General features: G+C 54.7%; 2 protein-coding genes across 2 annotated transcripts; one reads left to right on the top strand and one right to left on the bottom strand.

Moving 5' to 3' along the window:
• Positions 1-3,171: 3,171 nt before the first annotated feature.
• B3GALT6 (UDP-Gal:betaGal beta 1,3-galactosyltransferase polypeptide 6) lies at positions 3,172-4,164 on the bottom strand. The gene has a single exon (XM_006871702.1). The coding sequence runs from the start codon at positions 4,162-4,164 to the stop codon at positions 3,172-3,174; it is 993 nt and encodes a 330-aa protein (XP_006871764.1).
• Positions 4,165-7,269: 3,105 nt separating this feature from the next.
• SDF4 (stromal cell derived factor 4) lies at positions 7,270-15,961 on the top strand. Its single transcript, XM_006871761.1, has 6 exons — positions 7,270-7,574; positions 11,780-11,916; positions 12,692-12,805; positions 14,809-14,967; positions 15,201-15,376; positions 15,785-15,961. Exons 1-6 carry the CDS (start codon positions 7,270-7,272, stop codon positions 15,959-15,961), a joined length of 1,068 nt encoding a protein of 355 aa, XP_006871823.1.
• The last annotated feature ends 1,678 nt before the right edge of the window (positions 15,962-17,639 follow it).

Raw genomic sequence — 17,639 nt, 5'->3', positions numbered from 1 at the left:
GGGGGGGGGGGTCTGCTGTTGGGGGCTGGGAGGGAATCACAAGAACCAGGGGAGCCCATGCGGAATTAGGCTGTGAGAACCCTAAATGGCTGCCGACTCAGGTGGGGATGAGGGAGACGTCTGCTCAGCCTAGTGCAGGTTTACTGGAGGAAGGAAAGCCAGCCCCCTGACTCTTGAAAGCTGAGCATTAAGGAACAAGTTAGATTTAACCAGAGCCTCTGTTCACTGTGCCCCAGAAGTCTGGGCTTTTGAGCTTGTGCTCCCCACCACATGCTATGTACAGGGACCCCAAATTCCTTCAGATTGTTGGCTTATCTGCGGGTTGCTCCACAGAAGGGGTGCTTAGTGATAACCAATGTCACCAGCAAAATAGTGGTGAGGACACAGTCACCAAGCACAACACTCCAGCCCCAGGAGGATCCACGTTGCCCCTTACAACTCATCCAAATTCTCTGAGTCCCGGCACTGTGTTACCCACAGAAAAATGATAGCCAGACCAGGCTATGGTTTATTGATTTAAGATACAGTATTTTAGGCTGGGCAATATGAAGTTGTCATTTTTGAGTCAAAACAGCTGCATATTGGCAATTTCCTGTGGTTCGGACTGGAGCTTGCAAGGACCTCAGGAAAGACCTGCATCACTAGTTCCGAGACTTGTCTGATAGGTTTTTTTGTGTTAAGTGAAACAAGTTTCCTAAACAATTAGCACGCAGGTGTCTGGTTTTTAAAAAGTCCCTATTGAAGGTGTCTTGGACATTTGTCCATGTTTCCCCATGGTGGCTCATCTCCAGAGAATGAGCTCTGGCAGTTCTAGGTTATGACAGGAAGAAGTCTGGAAGTCCAGCTCCTGCTGACTCCTGACTCTTGTTGGCTGGGTGGTCCTGTCAGTCTTGCTAAGCACCTCATCTCCTATGAAGAGGTCAATGCACCAGCTTCCCGAGCTATTCTGAGGCTCTACTAGGTCTTCCGAGGAGCTCTGGTAGCGTAGTGGTTATGAATCGGACTGCGAATCTTAAGGTCAGCGGTTCGAAACTATCAGTCGCTCTGCGGGAGAAAGATGAGGCTTTCTACTCCCGTAAAGATTTACACTCTCGGAAACCCTGTACAGGATCGCTATGGGTCGGAACTGACTCGACAGCACTTAACAACAACAACAACAACTAGGTCTTCCAGGTCAACATGGACAGCATGGCATCTGGGACCCCGTGGTTGTTGACCACCCTCAGGAACCAGGAGGCAGACCCTGACTGTTCACTCTAGGGCCCCAATCCCAGTCTCTCTCCATGAAGACATGTCTTCTGGACAGCGTGTGCACAACGAACGTTTGGCCTGGGCCCTCAGCCGACCAGCAGACACCACCTCATCATTAGGTCTGTTAATTTGAGTCAAAATGGGAGAAGCACCTGGGTCACAGATCACGAGACCTGTCCCCCGACTTCTTTGAAGTCCCTGAGATCCCTGAAAGAAAAGTGAGTTCCAGATACTTTCCTGTCTTTAAAAAGAACTCAAACCTGATCCTAAATTCCTGGTCCATGAATGTCAAAGACTGGGTGGTATGAAGGTGAATTAGAACTCTGTAGCCCCTCTCCAATTCATATGGCTGAATATACAGAAGAAACATTTCTACATCTTTTGTCTGGAAGGAGAACAATAAAAAATGGCTGCAAGTGAAAATACGAAGACTGGGGCAGGAACACAGCCCAGGTTACCCAGACAGAAAACCCAAGTCAGAATCTAAAAGAAAACACACCGCAGGAGGCTAAGAACAGCTTTCTGTCTAGTTGTCCCCGGAGCCACTTTATTTTACTTTTGCAATGACCATAGTATTCACTTTTCACATTTAACTAAGGGAAAGAAAAAAAAAAAAAGCCGGAATCCACAGCTTCTGAAGATGTTGGTATGTGCGAGAGGGTCAGTCAGGCGGAGCGAGTGACCGAGCTCTGTCTCCCAAAAGCCTGCCAGCAAATACTGTTTTCTTAAGACGGAACTTGGGAAGCCTCATCAACACTTTCCAGAGTTCAGATTCTTGGAACTTGGGCCCAGAATCCAACAAGAAACACTTGCCTGTGTGATCAACGAAGGTTCTGACACTCCACAAGGAAGCCTTAAAAGGAATCTTTTTTAGAAAGAGACAGTGGACATGATTTATGTGTAAACTTAAAAAGAGAAATGTAGAGTTTTAGAATTCTTTCAAGTTTAAACACACACCCAGTGACGAGGTTGACAACTCAAATTTTAAAAACAGATTAATCCACAAATTCAAAGTTTTGATGTAAAAGTCTTTTCATAAATAATTTACAAAATACAGAGAACTACACACTTCCAATGTAACTTCTTATCTACACAAATGTACAGTATTTATAAATAAATCACAGGCAACTATTGAACTTATTTATAACACATTCACTCTAGGGAGACAGACCGACCAAACTACCATTAAAGCTAATTAATGTGAAACAAAGTGAAATCTTAGATTTATATGTGACAGAGAATTTCAGACAATGATAATTTTGGCAGAAGTCATTCTGGTTGCCATACAAGCAGGTCAGAAGGTGTATTTCTGGGGAGTTTCTGGTGAGTGAGATGTGGGGAATGATTTTTACCCCCACTCCAGAACAGTCCTATTCTTTTGGTTCATGTCCTTTGACTGTCAGCCAGCTGCAGCCTCAGGCTCCCCTCTCCTGTGCCAACCGGATGTTTTCACACCCCAAGTGGGGCATCTCCCACGGTCCTGGCTCAGAGTGTCTGAAGAACATTCTCAGAGGATATGATGTGTTTCCCTGGTATCCCCCAGGCGCTCCCAGGCCTGAAATCACATGCTACGAAGTGAGAATGCATGGCCACCAAAGGTCACTCTCCTGAGTGTTGCAGATGGAGGTGAAGCCTAGGGTGGTGTTGAGAGATGCTTGGTATTTGTCTGAAAGCGTCATTGTCCATTAGATACACCAGATCCTCCTTTGCGGGCTGAACTCCACCTAGAAAACTGGCCAGAATCTGCCACTTTTGCAGTGTAAGGCCTGGGGGAAGCGACCGGAGTGCTTGCGGAGCTTTCTCAAATCCGCCTTCTCCACCCAGTTCCAAGGCCCCCAAGTTCCAAGGCCCCGCTCTTTGGGATGGAAATGTGCCCAGGGCGCGTGTCCAATGCAGCTTGTTCGGTGGCAAGGGCGCGGCTCAGGGGATGCCCTCCTTCCTCTGGCAGCACTGTGACGGCGGCGCCGACCAATCGTAGATGTAGGAAAGGCGCAGTCGCACTTCTTCCTTGCACAGGCGGCCCTCACGCATTAGCGTCTGGTGCTTCTCCAGCATGTCCTCCAGGCTCTGCTTGTGCGTCACCAAATACTGGTTGCTGCAGCCACGGGACTTGTATTCGGTGTCAAAACGAGGGTCGTGCTCACGCTGCACATCCACAGGAGCCAGCCAGGTGCCCAGTGACACGTCCTCGCTGTGCCAGGCGCGCAGGTACTCCCGGCTGAGCCGCAGATAGTGCACCAGGTCGGCTGAGAGCACGTAGCCACCGCCCAGTGCGTAGGGCAGGTAATAGTCGCAAAGTTGCCAGGAGCTCTCACGCCACCGGCCGCCAGGCTTGACTCGGCCACGGCCGTTGAAGAAGCCCCAATAGAGGCGGCGGCGGCGTGATGGGTCTCGTGCCCGCAGCTCCGCCACTATTAGGTCCAGGCGTGCGTATGAGTCGTCATCCGCCTTGAGCACGAACTCAAAATCCACGTGCTCGTCAAGCCAGGTCAGCATGGCCAGCACCTTGACAGTCAGGTTTTCGTAGGAGTCGTGCAGCGTAGGCAATAGCAGGAGATCACCATGCCGTACCTGCTCACGTTCCAGAGCACGCAGCTCATCGGCACCCAGGCCGGCCGTTCCCACGGCAAAGCGTGCCCACACGTCGCTCGGTCCGCCGCGCCTCGGAGTCGACAACCACGTGCTGCGAACGATGCTGCGCCGTTCGGCCGCCCGGGGCGCACTAGCCACCAGCACTGCCAGGAGGGCTGAAGAGGCAGCGCGGGCGACGGGCCCCGCACGCGGTTGGGGGCGACCCGACCGCGGGCCTTCGTCCGTGCAGCGTGCCAGGTAGAGCAGAGTGGCGCCGCAGAGCGCTAAGCCACCCAGGCCCAACGCTGTCCGGTGCCGCCACGCTCGGCGCAGCAGCTTCATGGCGCCCGCGGCGGGGCTGGCGGCGGCACGCGCGAGTGCGCAAGCGCGGACTACGCGCGTGCGCACGGCGACCTGGAGCGCGCGCTTCGGTCAGCTGCGGGCTTATGGCCGCACGGCTCCTTTCCAGGACCCGAACCCCTAGTAGCAGCAGGGTTGGGCGAGATAGGTAGTGATTCGTGCCACTCGCGTTGACTGTAGGATTCCGAAAACACCGAGTACCAGGCGCAGGGCGTTCGGAAGCAGACGAAGTAGCGGCAGCTAAGGCACGATTCGGCCTATACATCACATGGCTTCGTGCTCCCCTCTCATTGGTCAATCCGGGAGCAGTTGTGCGACCGCTTCCGCCAGGAGGTAACATGGCGCCCACGCCTCCGCAATGACCCGGCACCGCCCCGCGGTCCGCCTCTTCCCGGAAGAAAGATGGCAGCTGCCTGAGCAGAGTTCAGTTTAAGGCGTCACGGGCGCTCGCGGCTCTGTTCTTCAGATCTTGGTCAAGAAAAGGGAGAGACCGGTGAGTGAAGGACCCCGCCTCCCCCACAGACTCTGGGCCCAAAGTCTTCGAGGCGCGCTTACTTGCTGTCCGTACGGCAAGGAGAGGCGGAGGCCGAGAGGGCCACTGCTGCCTCTAGCTCTCTGCTAAGGGTCATCGTCCGTCTCGGTTCGTCCGCCCGTAGAGGGGGCCGATAGGCTTCAGCCTTCAGCACCTGGGAGGCACCCAGTGGCCGTCTTCCAGCAGGGAAATGACCATCACCTGATCTCTCTGGGGAAAGGCTTCCAGGCCCTGCACCTCTTCCTCGCCTGGCCCCCAGACATTACACGCTGAGTTTGGGGTTGGCCCCGGTATCTCCGACTCCGAGAGCCCCCAGTGATAGCCAGACTCCTGTCAAAGTGACCGTTGCAAAAACCTTCACAGCCTAGGCGCGACACTTGGATCGTTTTCTCCTGTCTTCCGTGCGGCTCTGCAGAAGAGCTTGCGGTGCTCCAAGGGTCCTTTACCTTCTGTCCGGGCCCTGTGCCCACTTGCCTCTACAGTGTTTGTCATTCTCTTTGTCAAAGTCTCTTAATGCCACAGTGAACTTAGGTCAAGGTGGAGTGGTTGCTAAAGCAGTTGGTGGGCGCTGCCATTTAAACCATTTAACAGCTAGGTGACCTTAGATAAGTGCCTCCGTTTCTTCATCTCTAAATTGGGGACAAAAGCCAAAAATCAAACCCGCTGCCCTCTGACTCACAGCGCCCCTCCAAGTAGAATTGCAGCTGTTGGATTGGAACTGCCAGCTTTTCCATTAGCAGTCCAATGCTTAACCCACTGAGCTCGGGCTTCAAAATGTGGACCAAACCCGTCTGCCATCCATTCGATTGCTACTTATAATGGCCCTCTATGTTAAGTACCATCGAGTGAAATACGACTCATAGCAACCCTGTATAGGGTTTCCAAGAGGCAGCTGGTGAGTTTGAACCACTGACTTTGCAGTTCAAATGATTTGCAGTGTGACACATTAGCCCACGGCGCCAGGGTTTCTGAAACTATGAATGTTGAAGGTAGTAGATAGTCACATCTTCCGCTCACAAAGAGTGGCTGGTGGGTTTGAACTGTCAACCTGTGATTAGCAGTCCAATACCTAACCCACAGTACCAACAAACTCACCGAGCCCTAAATAGTAGGATCTGGTAAAGGCTAGAAATTCCTACATCTACAAAGCCCTTAGCCAACATCTGGCTCACTTAGTGGCTGTTGTTATTAACATTAGTATTAGAACTCATAACAAAACTTTTAGAATGAGTGCCTTTTTTAGCCATGGGAATATTCTGCTTTCACCAGAATCAAAACCCAGGGTTGTCCCAGAAACATTGTCCATGCTTAAGTTAGAAATTCTGAACTGGTATTTCCAACATTTATTGCTTTGTCAGTTCCTGCTAAGTAGTTACGGGTTTGTAGAGGAGCCCTGGTGATGCAGTGGTAAAAGTGCTTGGCAGCCAACCGAAAAGGAATGATGAGTCACGACACATGCCTGGGTCTTAAGAGGCCATGATAGAAATGCTCAGACAGCTCAGAGATGGTATGTGTCTGTGTATGTGCACGGTGAGCTGGCGGGAGGGGAAGGTTTCCACAGGTAGACAAGGAACTGCCCCAGGTCCTGGAAAAAGGGACCTCCAGTAAACATGAGATGGATCCACTGAGAGAGCAAGACCTGCCAGTGAGACCAGGTGTTTGGGTCGCAAAGGAGGTGTAGACCCACAGAGGATCAAGGTTCAGGGGGATGCTGGCTGTGGTGGGTCTGTGTGCATGAGTTCAGGCCACTAGGGGAACCAGACCTGCAAGATGAGTGGGACCTTTCCCAGGGATAGGAATGCCTGTGGGCATGGCCCAGGGGAGAAACTGTGTGTCTTTTGGGATGCTTGCATGAGAGACCTGCCCCCTGAGGAGCCAGTGGAGAACTAAGAAAGCAGCTGGGGGCAGGGGAGGAAAGAATTCTTTCTGCAGGTGGGTGAATCGCAGGTGGAAGGCCCAATTGGGGAAGGGCAAGAGGCTTGTGGGCAGAAGTCTGGTTGTCCTGTCCTTAGAGCTGGGACCCTGGGCATAGCATCAGGGACAGACTCCTTGTAACCGTGGCTTATGTCCGTGTGTGAATGTGATGTGGACGTAAGGCTATTGTGACAGGTGCAGAGTGCTGTGTGTGTGTGTGTGTGTGTGTGTGTGTGTGTGTCGGGGGTGGGGTGGCTCAGTGCCCAGGTCACATAGCTCATCTGTATGTGGCTTTCTCAAGCCAGCGTTGATGACCTGGCCTCCAAGTGCCGGCTGTGGGGAGATGAGCAGGAGGGACCTGCCGAGGCTAGTGTTGAAGACTTACCACTCGGTGTCAGTGCACAGCACTGCTTTAGTGGGTGGTTTGCTGGGGTCCCACTGGCCAGTGGCCCTGCCCTGCCCTCCAGGCCTCATCCCCACAGCTGCTACAGGCAGTTCATAGTCACGTGGTTCAGGAGGCAGTGCACTCCCTTTCTGATCTTCATTGTGACTCCCTCCTGTGCCCTCCATCCTCTGTAGAGGGCTCACGTCTGCAGGCCATCCCAGCACGGTCACCGCCGACAGTGATGCCCCACCTGGCGATGGTGGGCTGGCTGGCTTCACCCTGCCGTGGAGCCCTGCGCTGCCTTTGCCTCCTGAGTGTACTCCTCCTGGTGGATGTTTCTACACGACCTGCCAACCATTCAGCCGCCCGGGAGAGAATCACCAACAGGGACGAGAACGAGATCCTACCCCCAGACCACCTGAATGGGGTGAAGATGGAGATGGATGGGCACCTCAACAAGGAATTCCACCAGGAGGTCTTCCTGGGCAAGGCCCGTGATGAGTTTGACGAGGACTCGGAACCTCGGAGGAGTCGGAGGAAGCTGATGGTCATCTTCTCCAAGTAGGAAGAGTTGTGGGGCCGAAGGAGTGGACAGCTGTCGGGCGGTGGGGGTGGGGTGGGGGGTGTCAAGCCCTACACTCAGGGTTGGCTTCCAGATTGTTCCCTTGTCCCTGGCTGCTGCAGAGCCCATGTGTGGAGCCTGAGTCAGGAGGTCTGATCAACCCTCCAGCTTGGTGCCCTCTCTCCCTGGGGAACCTGGGCACCCAGTGACCTACCCTGTCAGCACTAACTGGTCCTTGGTCCCAACCAGCACACAGGGAAGTGAGAGGTGGGAAATGGTCAGGAGGTAACAGGAGAGCAGAACGGGGTGGTAGGATGGGTCAGAAATGCCTGAAGACGGGCCCTAGGGGAGGGCCAATGTCCACTTGGGGCTTTGGGGAAGGGTGTTCCAGGATGAGGATGGAGCTCCTTGTGTGGGATGCCTTTGGCATTCTGGGATGATATTGGGGACCAGAGACTTGAGTCGTGGTTCCAGTTGGAATCTAGTTGGTTCTCTCATGTGGTGTTCTGCATGTGTGAGTACATGTGGGCTGTGTGTTAGGGTCAGGGTGTTAGCTGGGCCAGAGGCATTCTGAGCTCCAACCCCCTAAATATCTCCAGAGCATCCCCATGAGTGCTACCTACCCCTAAAGCCATCTTTGCTCCCCAGACAGGGCTACAGGGAACATTCATTTTGCCTATTGAAAAACAAGTGTGAGTGACCCCCAGATGCCCAGAGTCAGTCCACTGGAGGAGCGTGTTCTCAGTCCCTGATCTATGGACAAGCATCTGCTGCGTCACTTTCACCTTTTACAAAATGTGTTACTGTTTACAAGTTCTTTCTGCTACAAGCTTTCATTATCAGAAATAATTAGAAATTTCCATTTCTCTTCTTTTAACTGTCACAGACTTAACCTATCTTTTGAATTTGTTTGAATGCTCTGTGGGAGGGGAGCAGCTGTCTCCGTTAGGTGGTCTCCAGTAGCTTTATGTGGTAGATTCCTAAACAGAGGTTGTAGGACCAGGGTCCATCAGGCACTATTGTTGAAGTTGGATCGCCACCTGGAGCCCCAGGCGGGTGGGATTCTCCTCTCTGTCAGCCCCTCAGTGATGTCCACTGGTGCCTTCGTCTTTGTTAGAAACGGTCTTAGTTTAACTTGGTTTATGGTATGTTCTTTTTTTTCAGACATTTAAATTTTTTATGTAGTCAGAACGATTAATATTTTTACGTTCTCTTTTTAAACCTGTGTCTCATCCTGAGACCTTTCACTCCAGGTTATAAAGCCATTCTCCACTTTCCTTGTAGCACTGCTGGGGGTTGAGTTCACGTGGAGGTCTTGGGTGTGGAGTTGCTGTCTGTGTAGGTGAGGCAGCGTCTCTTTCCTCCTGTGGGATTCCTCCTGCTGCTGCCTCTGACCGATGCTGGCCTTGTGGTCTTCCTGTGACTATCGCCACCACCTGCCCTGGCTGCCTGATTGTACACAGTTTATAGGTCTTGTGGCTTGTTAGGGGCTAAGGCCATTGGGGATAGGATATAGGGGTGCTGTGGGAGCCCAAGGTGGGGCCAGTGTCAAGGGACCGCTGGGGATGGAGGGCAGCATGGTGGGGCAGGTTGGTGTAAGGCCACACAGCTGGGAAAAGCTTTGGGAACCCCGCTTCCAGTCCCTTCCCTGCCCTGAGTTTTACATCTCAGTGTTGCTGTCTGTACGGTGGGCATGGTAAGATGGTGGGCCTGCCACTGGCTGTTGCAGGGTTTGAGAAGGGGGGCATGTGTCACTGGCTACAGCTTGGCTCCTCTGGCTGCTTATGGAGAACAGAGGAAGGGACGTGGGGTCAGGAAGGCCAACTATGGCAGTCACTTAACATCACAGGACAGTGGTGGGGACGGTACTGCAAGACAGTGTAGCTGACTTTGCTGATGGATTGTGGGGATTTCGAGTGATGTGTTCAAATTTGACCTGAACAGCCAGGAGGGTGTTGGTGAGGTGGGGGCCGGTGTGGATGCTGGCGTTCAGGGCCCTCCAGTCTGGAAGTGGGTGTGGACACTTTCATTGAGTAGAGAGTGGAATCTGGGGCTAGTTGGATCATCATGGAGGGCGGACAGGCGAGGACTGAGCCCTGGCCCAGCTAACTTCAGACGTCAGGGAGAAAGGAACCAGCAAAGGAGTTGTTGTTAGGGGACAGGGTCCAAGAGATGGGAGACCCCAGGAGGGGTGTCAGAGAGCCGAGTGAGGACAGGATCCAAGAAATGAGGGACTCAGGGGAGGGGGTGTCAGGGAGCTGGATGATCAGGTGTAAACGCCCACCAGTGGGGAACCAGGGGAGAGTATATTGAGGGAGGGGTCAAAGGAGGGGTGTTGGGGAACCCAGTAAGGGGGGTGCGTCTTCACAGAGGCACTGTGCGCATGCTTCCGTGCTTCCATGTAGAGGCATTTGGGTTTCCTGATTCTTTGTGATAGTGGCAGGGAGTGGAGTTTTGCTGCCTTTGGTTTCAAACTCGAGCAAGAAAGAAGCGGGGAGTGGCCACCAGGGGGCAGGGCTGCTTTACCTTGATCTCCGGGATGGGGTTTATGGCTCCTTCTCAGAGCTGCCCCCTGGTGGTAGGGACGTGCAGCCTTGAGCAGTGCATTCACGGGGCTCCTCCCTCTACAGCACACAGGGGTCCCAGATGAGGCATCCTGGGGTCCAGGTGGAGGGACACTTGTATGAGACCCAGCTCCTCGCCCTGGGAGATCTGGAGCTTGTGACAGGGTGAGGTTTATTGGGTGGACCTGGGGAAGGTCCTAATGGTGGGATAGGGTTGGGGTCAGGGGTGAAGGTAGTGGCAGGGCAGGTGAGTGATGGAGGCTGTGTGCTGTTCTGGCCCTGGGGTACATCACAGACTGAATGCCCACTATTAGCATCTGACCTGGCTGTGCTGTGTGTGTACACGGAGAAGCCTGGCCCAGACCCTGTGTGTCCATAGCTTCTCAGACTCCTTGTCTCCAGACCCTGACCTCCTGAGAGCACTGCTCTGTGCTCTGTGTTCTGTGGACGGTCCTTGGTTGGGTCTGCCTGGCGTGTTTGCTCCTGATGAGACTAGGGCCGTGGGGTTTGGGGAGAAAGACCACAGGGGTCTGCATCTGGGTGCAGAACACCCACCTCTCCTTGTGAAGTCACCTCCCGTTTCCTGGTCTTTAGCAGGAGTCACTGAGCCCTGCCCAGCCTGGAGTGGTTCAGGTTAGGCCCCGCCTCCTTCGGGAGGGTGGATGCATCATCACCTGTGTTACCCGGATCTCTTCTGTAAGGAGGACCTTTCTCCCGTTGGTTGATTTGCTTTCTCGTTTATGTCAGTGTGGACTTGGGTATCTGCTGATACTTTCTGTCATAGCCCAGCACCACGTCTTTTATTGTGTTGCTACAGTGTTGACTGATGGGGGGCTCCTGTGTCCCTTTTGTAGTCCCCTCTTCTCTGAAGACTCTTACCTTCTTACTGTATGAGTAGCTGCAGGCTCATCTTGCAAGTCCCCTGCCGGGCCACTCCCCCAGGAGCCTGTGATGGGAGAAAGGATCAGAAACCAGGTCTGCTTTTTGCTGTAGGGGTACCATTGTTTCTAGGCCTTCTCCTCTTGTTTCTCCGATGAGTACCTTTGAATAGTTCATACCTGTCCACTCTCTTGGCTCACTCTGATGCCTTTGTTTTCTGTAAGAGAGTGTTTGTGTCTGTAGCTTTTCCTCTAAATGAGCCCTGGCTCACATTGTTAGGCTGGCTGATGGTGCGTTTCTGCTGTATGTGGTGTGTGTTGCTGAGGTGGCTAATAGACCATTGCCCACTATGCTCTGTGCTGCCGGTGAGGGCTCCCTAGGCCCAGTGCTATGTGGGACCAAGAGACCACCCGACTGCAGCAGAGGAGTGGGGGACTTGGTTCCCTCCAAGGACATGTGCTGGGGTCTACTGTTAGCCGGGGGGGTGCTACCCTGTAACTTGGCATGTCCCTGGGAGGTTTGTGTGGTCAGATGTCTGCCTTGAATAAGGAACAGTGGCAGGAATGTGAAGCAGAAGTAGCAACTAGGTGACCGCCACCCACAGGGAGATGACAGTCGGCTTGTTTCACTGTTTGGAGATGGAGCTGGAGACGACACTGCCCACTTCATCTATGTCCTGTCCCTCCTGTCCCCTGCTCCCCTCCCTCCTTTCTGCCAGCTGATACTGGTGGCTGAGGGTCTCTGCCTGTCCCCTCCCACAGGGTGGATGTGAACGCTGACCGCAGGATCAGTGCCAAGGAGATGCAGCACTGGATCATGGAGAAAACGGCTGAGCACTTCCAGGAGGCCGTCCGCGAGAACAAACTGCACTTCCGCTCCGTGGACCCCGATGGCGATGGTACGAGGGGCTCTAGGGGACACACGTTCCCTCAGCAATTGCTGCCTGTGGCTTCATGGGGCAACACAGTGAAACAGGCCCAGACCGTGCCTGGGGGCTCCTAGACGGCTGCAGGGGGTGGGGACACAGTGGGATGTGAAGTCCCGGTCTCCCTGGAGTACAGGATGTGCTCCTGTCAGGTGGAAAGGTTGTGTTCCTGAGGTTTCCTCCAGGCCCTCTTCCAGGACCGTGTGTCCTTTCACTCCCTCTGGGCCCTGGCCAGCAGGCTCTGGGCATCCCTGGGTGCTGAACTGTACCCCCAAGGGGGCAGGAGGTGCTCTGACAATCTGGCTCAATTGTCTAGGGGCATCTGAGTCCTCTTGGGGAACAATGACACACAGCAGTTGGACACATGGGACACATAGCTGGCCCTGAGTGGGAGGCTTTCATGACTGCCCTGTGGGCACCCTGACTGGCAGATGGTAACAGTGGGCCCCTCCCTTCCCACAGTGCTGTGAGAGGGGACCTGGGGACTGGGCATCTGGAGCTGTCTGTTGTCCCATCTGCCTGTAGTTGGTAGGGCCTTTGAATTGATTCTGACTCATAGGGACCCTGTGTAGGTGGTGGGTTTGGATCGCCGACCTGTGGTTAGCAGTTCAGTGCTTATCCTATGGTGCCACACCAGGACTCCCTCAGTACCCCGTAGCATCAAGATTTTAACCGTATGTCTCAGGAAACTGGGTCACTGTCTTCAGAAGCTGAGTGTTAACCACCTAACAGTGTGACCACTCTGCAGGCCGAGTGTCGTGGGACGAGTACCGGGTGAAGTTCCTGGCAAGCAAAGGCCACAATGAGCGAGAGGTTGCCGAGAGGATAAAGAACAATGAGGACCTGAAGGTGGACGAGGAGAGTGAGTCTGTGTGCTGGCCGTGCTTGGCAGGGCTTCCCTGTGGTGTCGCCCCTTGGCCAGGACCCCTGGGCAGCTGTAGGGCAGGCTGATGGTATTCCCCTGTGTGTGTGCACGTGTATGTACGTGCATGTTTGTATGTGCATCTCTTGTGAGATGTAGGCATGTAGGTGTCACAAAGGCTGTGGCGAGACGTCAGATACGCCCACCCAGGGTGCAGCAGGGGGACTGGGGTAAGGGACTGGCACAGTATTGCCTTGGGCACAAATGTTCAATGATGAACACTCTCCACAGAGGAGTAGGCAGTGTAGACATGCATCCTGACCCAGCTGGGCTGTACTTGGAGGCCAGAGGTTGGCGAGGAGCTGGCCAGAGGTCAAGGGGTGCTGGCCTCTAGCAGTGGGAGCAGCCTACAAAGGCCCTGAGTGCTGGGATTTCTGGTCAGGGTGGAGAGTGGAATGATTTGGGTTGGAGAATTGGCTTCTGCTGAGCTTCAGCTTCTAGGGAAGAGGAGGCAAAAGTGCCAGAAGCATCATGAGGAAAGAGCTAAAAGGAGCTGACCAGCCAGCAGACAGGTCATGGGAAGGCTCCTCATGCCACAGCCTGCTGCCTCGAACACCTGCTGTTCTGGAGGGACCAGCGCCTGATGGACGGCCGCCCTGAGGGTGCCCTGCATCAGACCTCTCCACCAGGGGGCCGTGGGGGTGGGCTGTTGGGATTCCTCTCCACAGGGGCAGGGGAAGGAGATGTGACGTTCACAGAGCTTCCTCAGTGCGCAGAAGGAGCCTATGGAAAGTTCATTTAACTGCTCTCGTAGTCAAATCTAGAAACTGGGTTTTCCTTATCTCCCCAAAGCAACTATGCACGTGAAAGTACTTGAGAAAAAGAACAGACGTTACCTTTCGTTCCTGTAAACAGTTTAGTCAGCCCCCACAGCGCACCTCCATTTCTCATGAAGAGTAAACAAACAGCTGGGAGTTACATGAGACGCCTCCTCTCCCCGGGCCCCTCACTTCCTAATACTACCCCCTGCTGCTGCCTGCTGACTCCCCACCTTGTGCAGGAGTCAGGGGTCAAGAGCAGGTGACCCCTGACCCTGTGTGGGTAGAGGGATGGGACCTGGGGCCACTGGTGTTGGCAAGGAGACAGTGTTAAGGGTCTCCAGAGGACAGGCAATGGGTGCAGTGCTGGTGCTGGTCATGGTGGAGAGGGGACAAACAGGATAGCCCCTGATTCCAGTTGAGGGGCTCTCTTGGCTGCTAGAGCAGCCCGTCGGGTCTGGGCACCCCAAAGAGAAGCAGCTGGGTGTGGAGGGCGGTGGTCAGTGAGATCAGGGGCTGACCTTGGGGCTGGTGACCCGGGGTTTGGTGAGGGGTTGGGCCTGCCTTAGGTGATTCTCCATTAGTAGCTTGGTAGAACGATTCAGGTTTGAAAGGGCGATGGTCTATTACGTTTTCACATTCCACATGTTAAAAGTGACCTGAAGAAAAATGAAATGGAAGATGGGGGCTGAAAGTGACCCGGAGTGGTCAGTCAGCAAGACCCAGGGTAGAGGCGGTCACCTGGGTGTGTGGGACCTGTGGTCACCCTACACATGTCCACCCTGCATGTTGTCTCCCTGAGAGTTGTTTACACTGGGCCTGTAGTTATCCCTTGAGCGTCCACCTCAAGCCTCAGGGTAGCCTGTGCAGTTACCCCACCTAGTGTGTGATTGAAGCCACAAGAGATTCTTGGTTCTAGCCAGAAAGTTCTGAGTGCCCTTCTCACCAGGGTCTGGGGAGCGAACAGCCCTCCAGAAAACTGCCCCAGGTGGTAAAGGGCTGTGAGTTCAGTAGGGACTGTTGCTTGCCCCTGAAGCCCCCTCATTGGCCCCAGAGGCTGAACTCCCTCCACCTGGCTCATAGCTCCTGCTATGTCCAGCCTGGCAGTGTCCGGCCATCCCAGTGTCTTGGCCCATGGGCAGACCAGCCCAGCATGCCAAGGTCCTCACAGACGGCACCTCTCAGCACAGGAAGTCCTGGAGAACCTCAAGGACCGCTGGTACCAGGCAGACAATCCCCCCTCAGACCTGTTGCTGACCGAGGATGAGTTCCTGTCCTTCCTCCACCCAGAGCACAGCCGGGGCATGCTGCAGTTCATGGTCAAGGAGATTGTGCGAGACCTGGGTGAGGTGGGGCGGGGAGTGGGGGGTATGTGGTGGCTTTCATGGGTGGGGCAGGGGCCATTCTTCCTCCCTTGGAGGGCAGATGTGAAGGCTGAGGTGGCCCAGTGGTCCTTGCTCAGGCTGACTATCGTGACAAACAGACCCAGGCGCAGCCTTTGTCCCCCACATGCCCTGCAGCCCTACCTGCCCCTTGGTTCCCCATGTGTCCTGAGGTCATGTGCTGGTGTCCTGCAGACCAGGACGGTGACAAACGACTCTCGCTGCCGGAGTTCATCTCCTTGCCTGTGGGCACAGTGGAGAACCAGCAGGCTCAGGACATTGATGACAACTGGGTCAAAGACAGGAAGCGAGAGTTTGAGGAGCTGATTGATGCCAACCATGATGGGATCGTGACCCCAGAGGAGCTAGAGGTGGGGGACAGCGACTGTGTGGAGGGGTGGGAGGGGCCACGCTTGGGGGATGTGGTGTCCTTTCTAGACTGCATTGATCAGGAACCCAATGCTGTCTGGAGTGCTGCCCTGAGGGGGGGGTGGTCTATGTATCCCCAAGAGACCTTGGGGGACTGAATGCTCAGGCCGCCCCTGGCTTTCCCAGGAGGGTTTCCATTCAGCAGGAATGGGAAGGGAGACAGGGAGGAGCCAAGCCCTGGAGGGGTGGGTGGTCCATTCCCTTGGACGGACTGGAGGGACTTGGTGGTGGCAGTGAGTTGCAGCACCCCCACTCAAGGACTGGCATCTGGGATGTAGTGGGCACAGCGTGGAGGTAGCACTGGACCGATGGGGCTAGCCTCCCTGACTGCTTCGTGGTGTCTGTTGCAGGAGTACATGGACCCCATGAACGAGTACAATGCCCTCAATGAGGCCAAGCAGATGATTGCCATCGCGGATGAGAACCAGAACCATCACCTGGAGCCTGAGGAGATCCTCAAGTACAGCGAGTTCTTCACAGGCAGCAAGCTAGTGGACTACGCTCGCAGCGTGCACGAGGAGTTCTGATTTCCACTGAAGGGCCCTCGTCCCTGGGCTAGGTCTGGACACTTCTGACACTGCTCTGTCCTGTGTCCTTGGCTGGGGCTGGGGCTGTGGGTGGCGCCTTCTGGATCTTCTCCCCCTCCCATCAGACCCAGGTCTGCAGGCTTTAAAGTTCACTGACGCACAGAGGTCTCTGCTCTTGTTGAGAAGCCCTGGGGTATCCGTAAGGTTTCCCCCCCCCCCCACCAAATCTGTTCCTGCCCCAGGGGGCTTCAAACCTGCTGCTTCTCGAGCTCCTTGGATACAAGGATTAAGAAGAGAGGGGGCCTCTGGGGGAACACTACTCCCTGCTGTGCCTCATGTCTCTGAGGGGCCAAGCTGGCCCCATGGAGCAGCAGGCAGCCTCAGACCACCGGACCATATTGGAACTACCCACACCAGGCAGTGCCACCTCTGAGGAAATGACGATGTTTATTGTGACGGGTCATTCATTTACTTGGAAATATAGTTTTTTTTTTTTTCTCTCAGCTTCTTTCTTTCATTGGAAAAGTGATAGTTGTTGCAGTGTGACTGGCGGCTCCCACAGAGCAAGTGGCCTGAGGTGCATCTAGGGCTGCGGCAGCTGCTGAGCAGCGGCGGTGGGAGTGCATCGTGGAGTCGCTTCTGACTCATAGCTGCTCTGCACAGGATTTCCGAGGCTGTAAATCTTTACGGGAGCAGAAAGCCCCGTCTTTCTCCCGCAGAGCGGCTGGTACATTCAAACTGCTGACCTTGTGGTTAACAGCCCAACTCAAAATCCTCCATACTACCAGGGCTCCTTGGGTGTTGGGAACCTTGAGTGGCCATGTTGGGGGACATCAACCTCCCCTCCCCCTGCTGGGATGCAGGCAGCCCCGAGTTCTGCCCTGCTGCACTGGGTGGGGAACAGGGTGGCTGAGGAACCTGTCCCCCAAGTTGTTACCTGGATATCACTTCACAAACTGGCTTTTTAGACAAGAAAGAGGTGTCACTGATAGACCCCTGGGCTGGGGACACTAGGGGCTGTTTTCTATGAACAAGGGGCTCGAAGATTTTTCATACTGGCACAGGATGTGAGCAGGTCCCCAGAGCTAGTGTTTTGTATGGACCTTTGACGGTTGACCAGCACTGTGTGGTGGGCATGCCTTCAGGGTAACCCTCCCCACCCTCAATGCCTGTCTGGGCCCCCACTGAGTTTCTTGCTAAGAGCCTTCCCTCCTTGTCTGCTCCCAGGTGCCCTCTGGCCTACCATTTGGCTTACTACCATGCCCCTCACTCTCCAATCCACAGGAAGGGACCTGGGGGCTGACGGAGGAGAGGTCTGGTGTTGTCCTGAGCCAGCAGCTGTGCCGGATGCTGTGGGGGTGCAGCCAGGCCTCCTTGGTCACACTCACCTTCTGAGTTGCTGGCAGTGAGGCCCCTTCTGTTAGGCATTCGTTCAGAGCCCTGATGGGGGCGTGGGGGGCAGGCCTACCCTCAGATCCCAGAGGTGACCAGGGCAGTCACCTGGACCCCATAGCAGGCAGGGGGAGAGGGTGGCTGTGAGTGAGTCTGGAGAATTGGGTGCGGTGGCATTCCACACACAGACCTATGCCTGTCAGTGCAGAGTGTGGGGAAGGGGACCTCAGGAGCAACACACTGCCTGCCCACAGGAACGAAGTTTGCCAAAGAGGAAATCAGTTTG

Source organism: Chrysochloris asiatica, unplaced genomic scaffold (genome assembly GCF_000296735.1).
Source record: "Chrysochloris asiatica unplaced genomic scaffold, ChrAsi1.0 scaffold00173, whole genome shotgun sequence".
In the NCBI taxonomy this organism is placed as follows: Eukaryota; Metazoa; Chordata; class Mammalia; order Afrosoricida; family Chrysochloridae; genus Chrysochloris; species Chrysochloris asiatica.
The sequence above is the reverse complement of the archived record's forward strand: the minus strand, read 5'-3'. Positions and strand labels throughout refer to the sequence as shown.

Excerpts from the sequence above, each read along its gene's own strand:
- SDF4 (XM_006871761.1), top strand. The coding sequence starts at position 7,270 with ATGGTGGGCTGGCTGGCTTCACCCTGCCGTGGAGCCCTGCGCTGCCTT. Across the intron at positions 7,575-11,779 it reads CTGATGGTCATCTTCTCCAA|GGTGGATGTGAACGCTGACC; the intron begins GTAGGAAGAGTT and ends CCCCTCCCACAG. Across the intron at positions 11,917-12,691 it reads CGTGGACCCCGATGGCGATG|GCCGAGTGTCGTGGGACGAG; the intron begins GTACGAGGGGCT and ends ACCACTCTGCAG.
- B3GALT6 (XM_006871702.1), bottom strand. The coding sequence starts at position 4,164 with ATGAAGCTGCTGCGCCGAGCGTGGCGGCACCGGACAGCGTTGGGCCTG.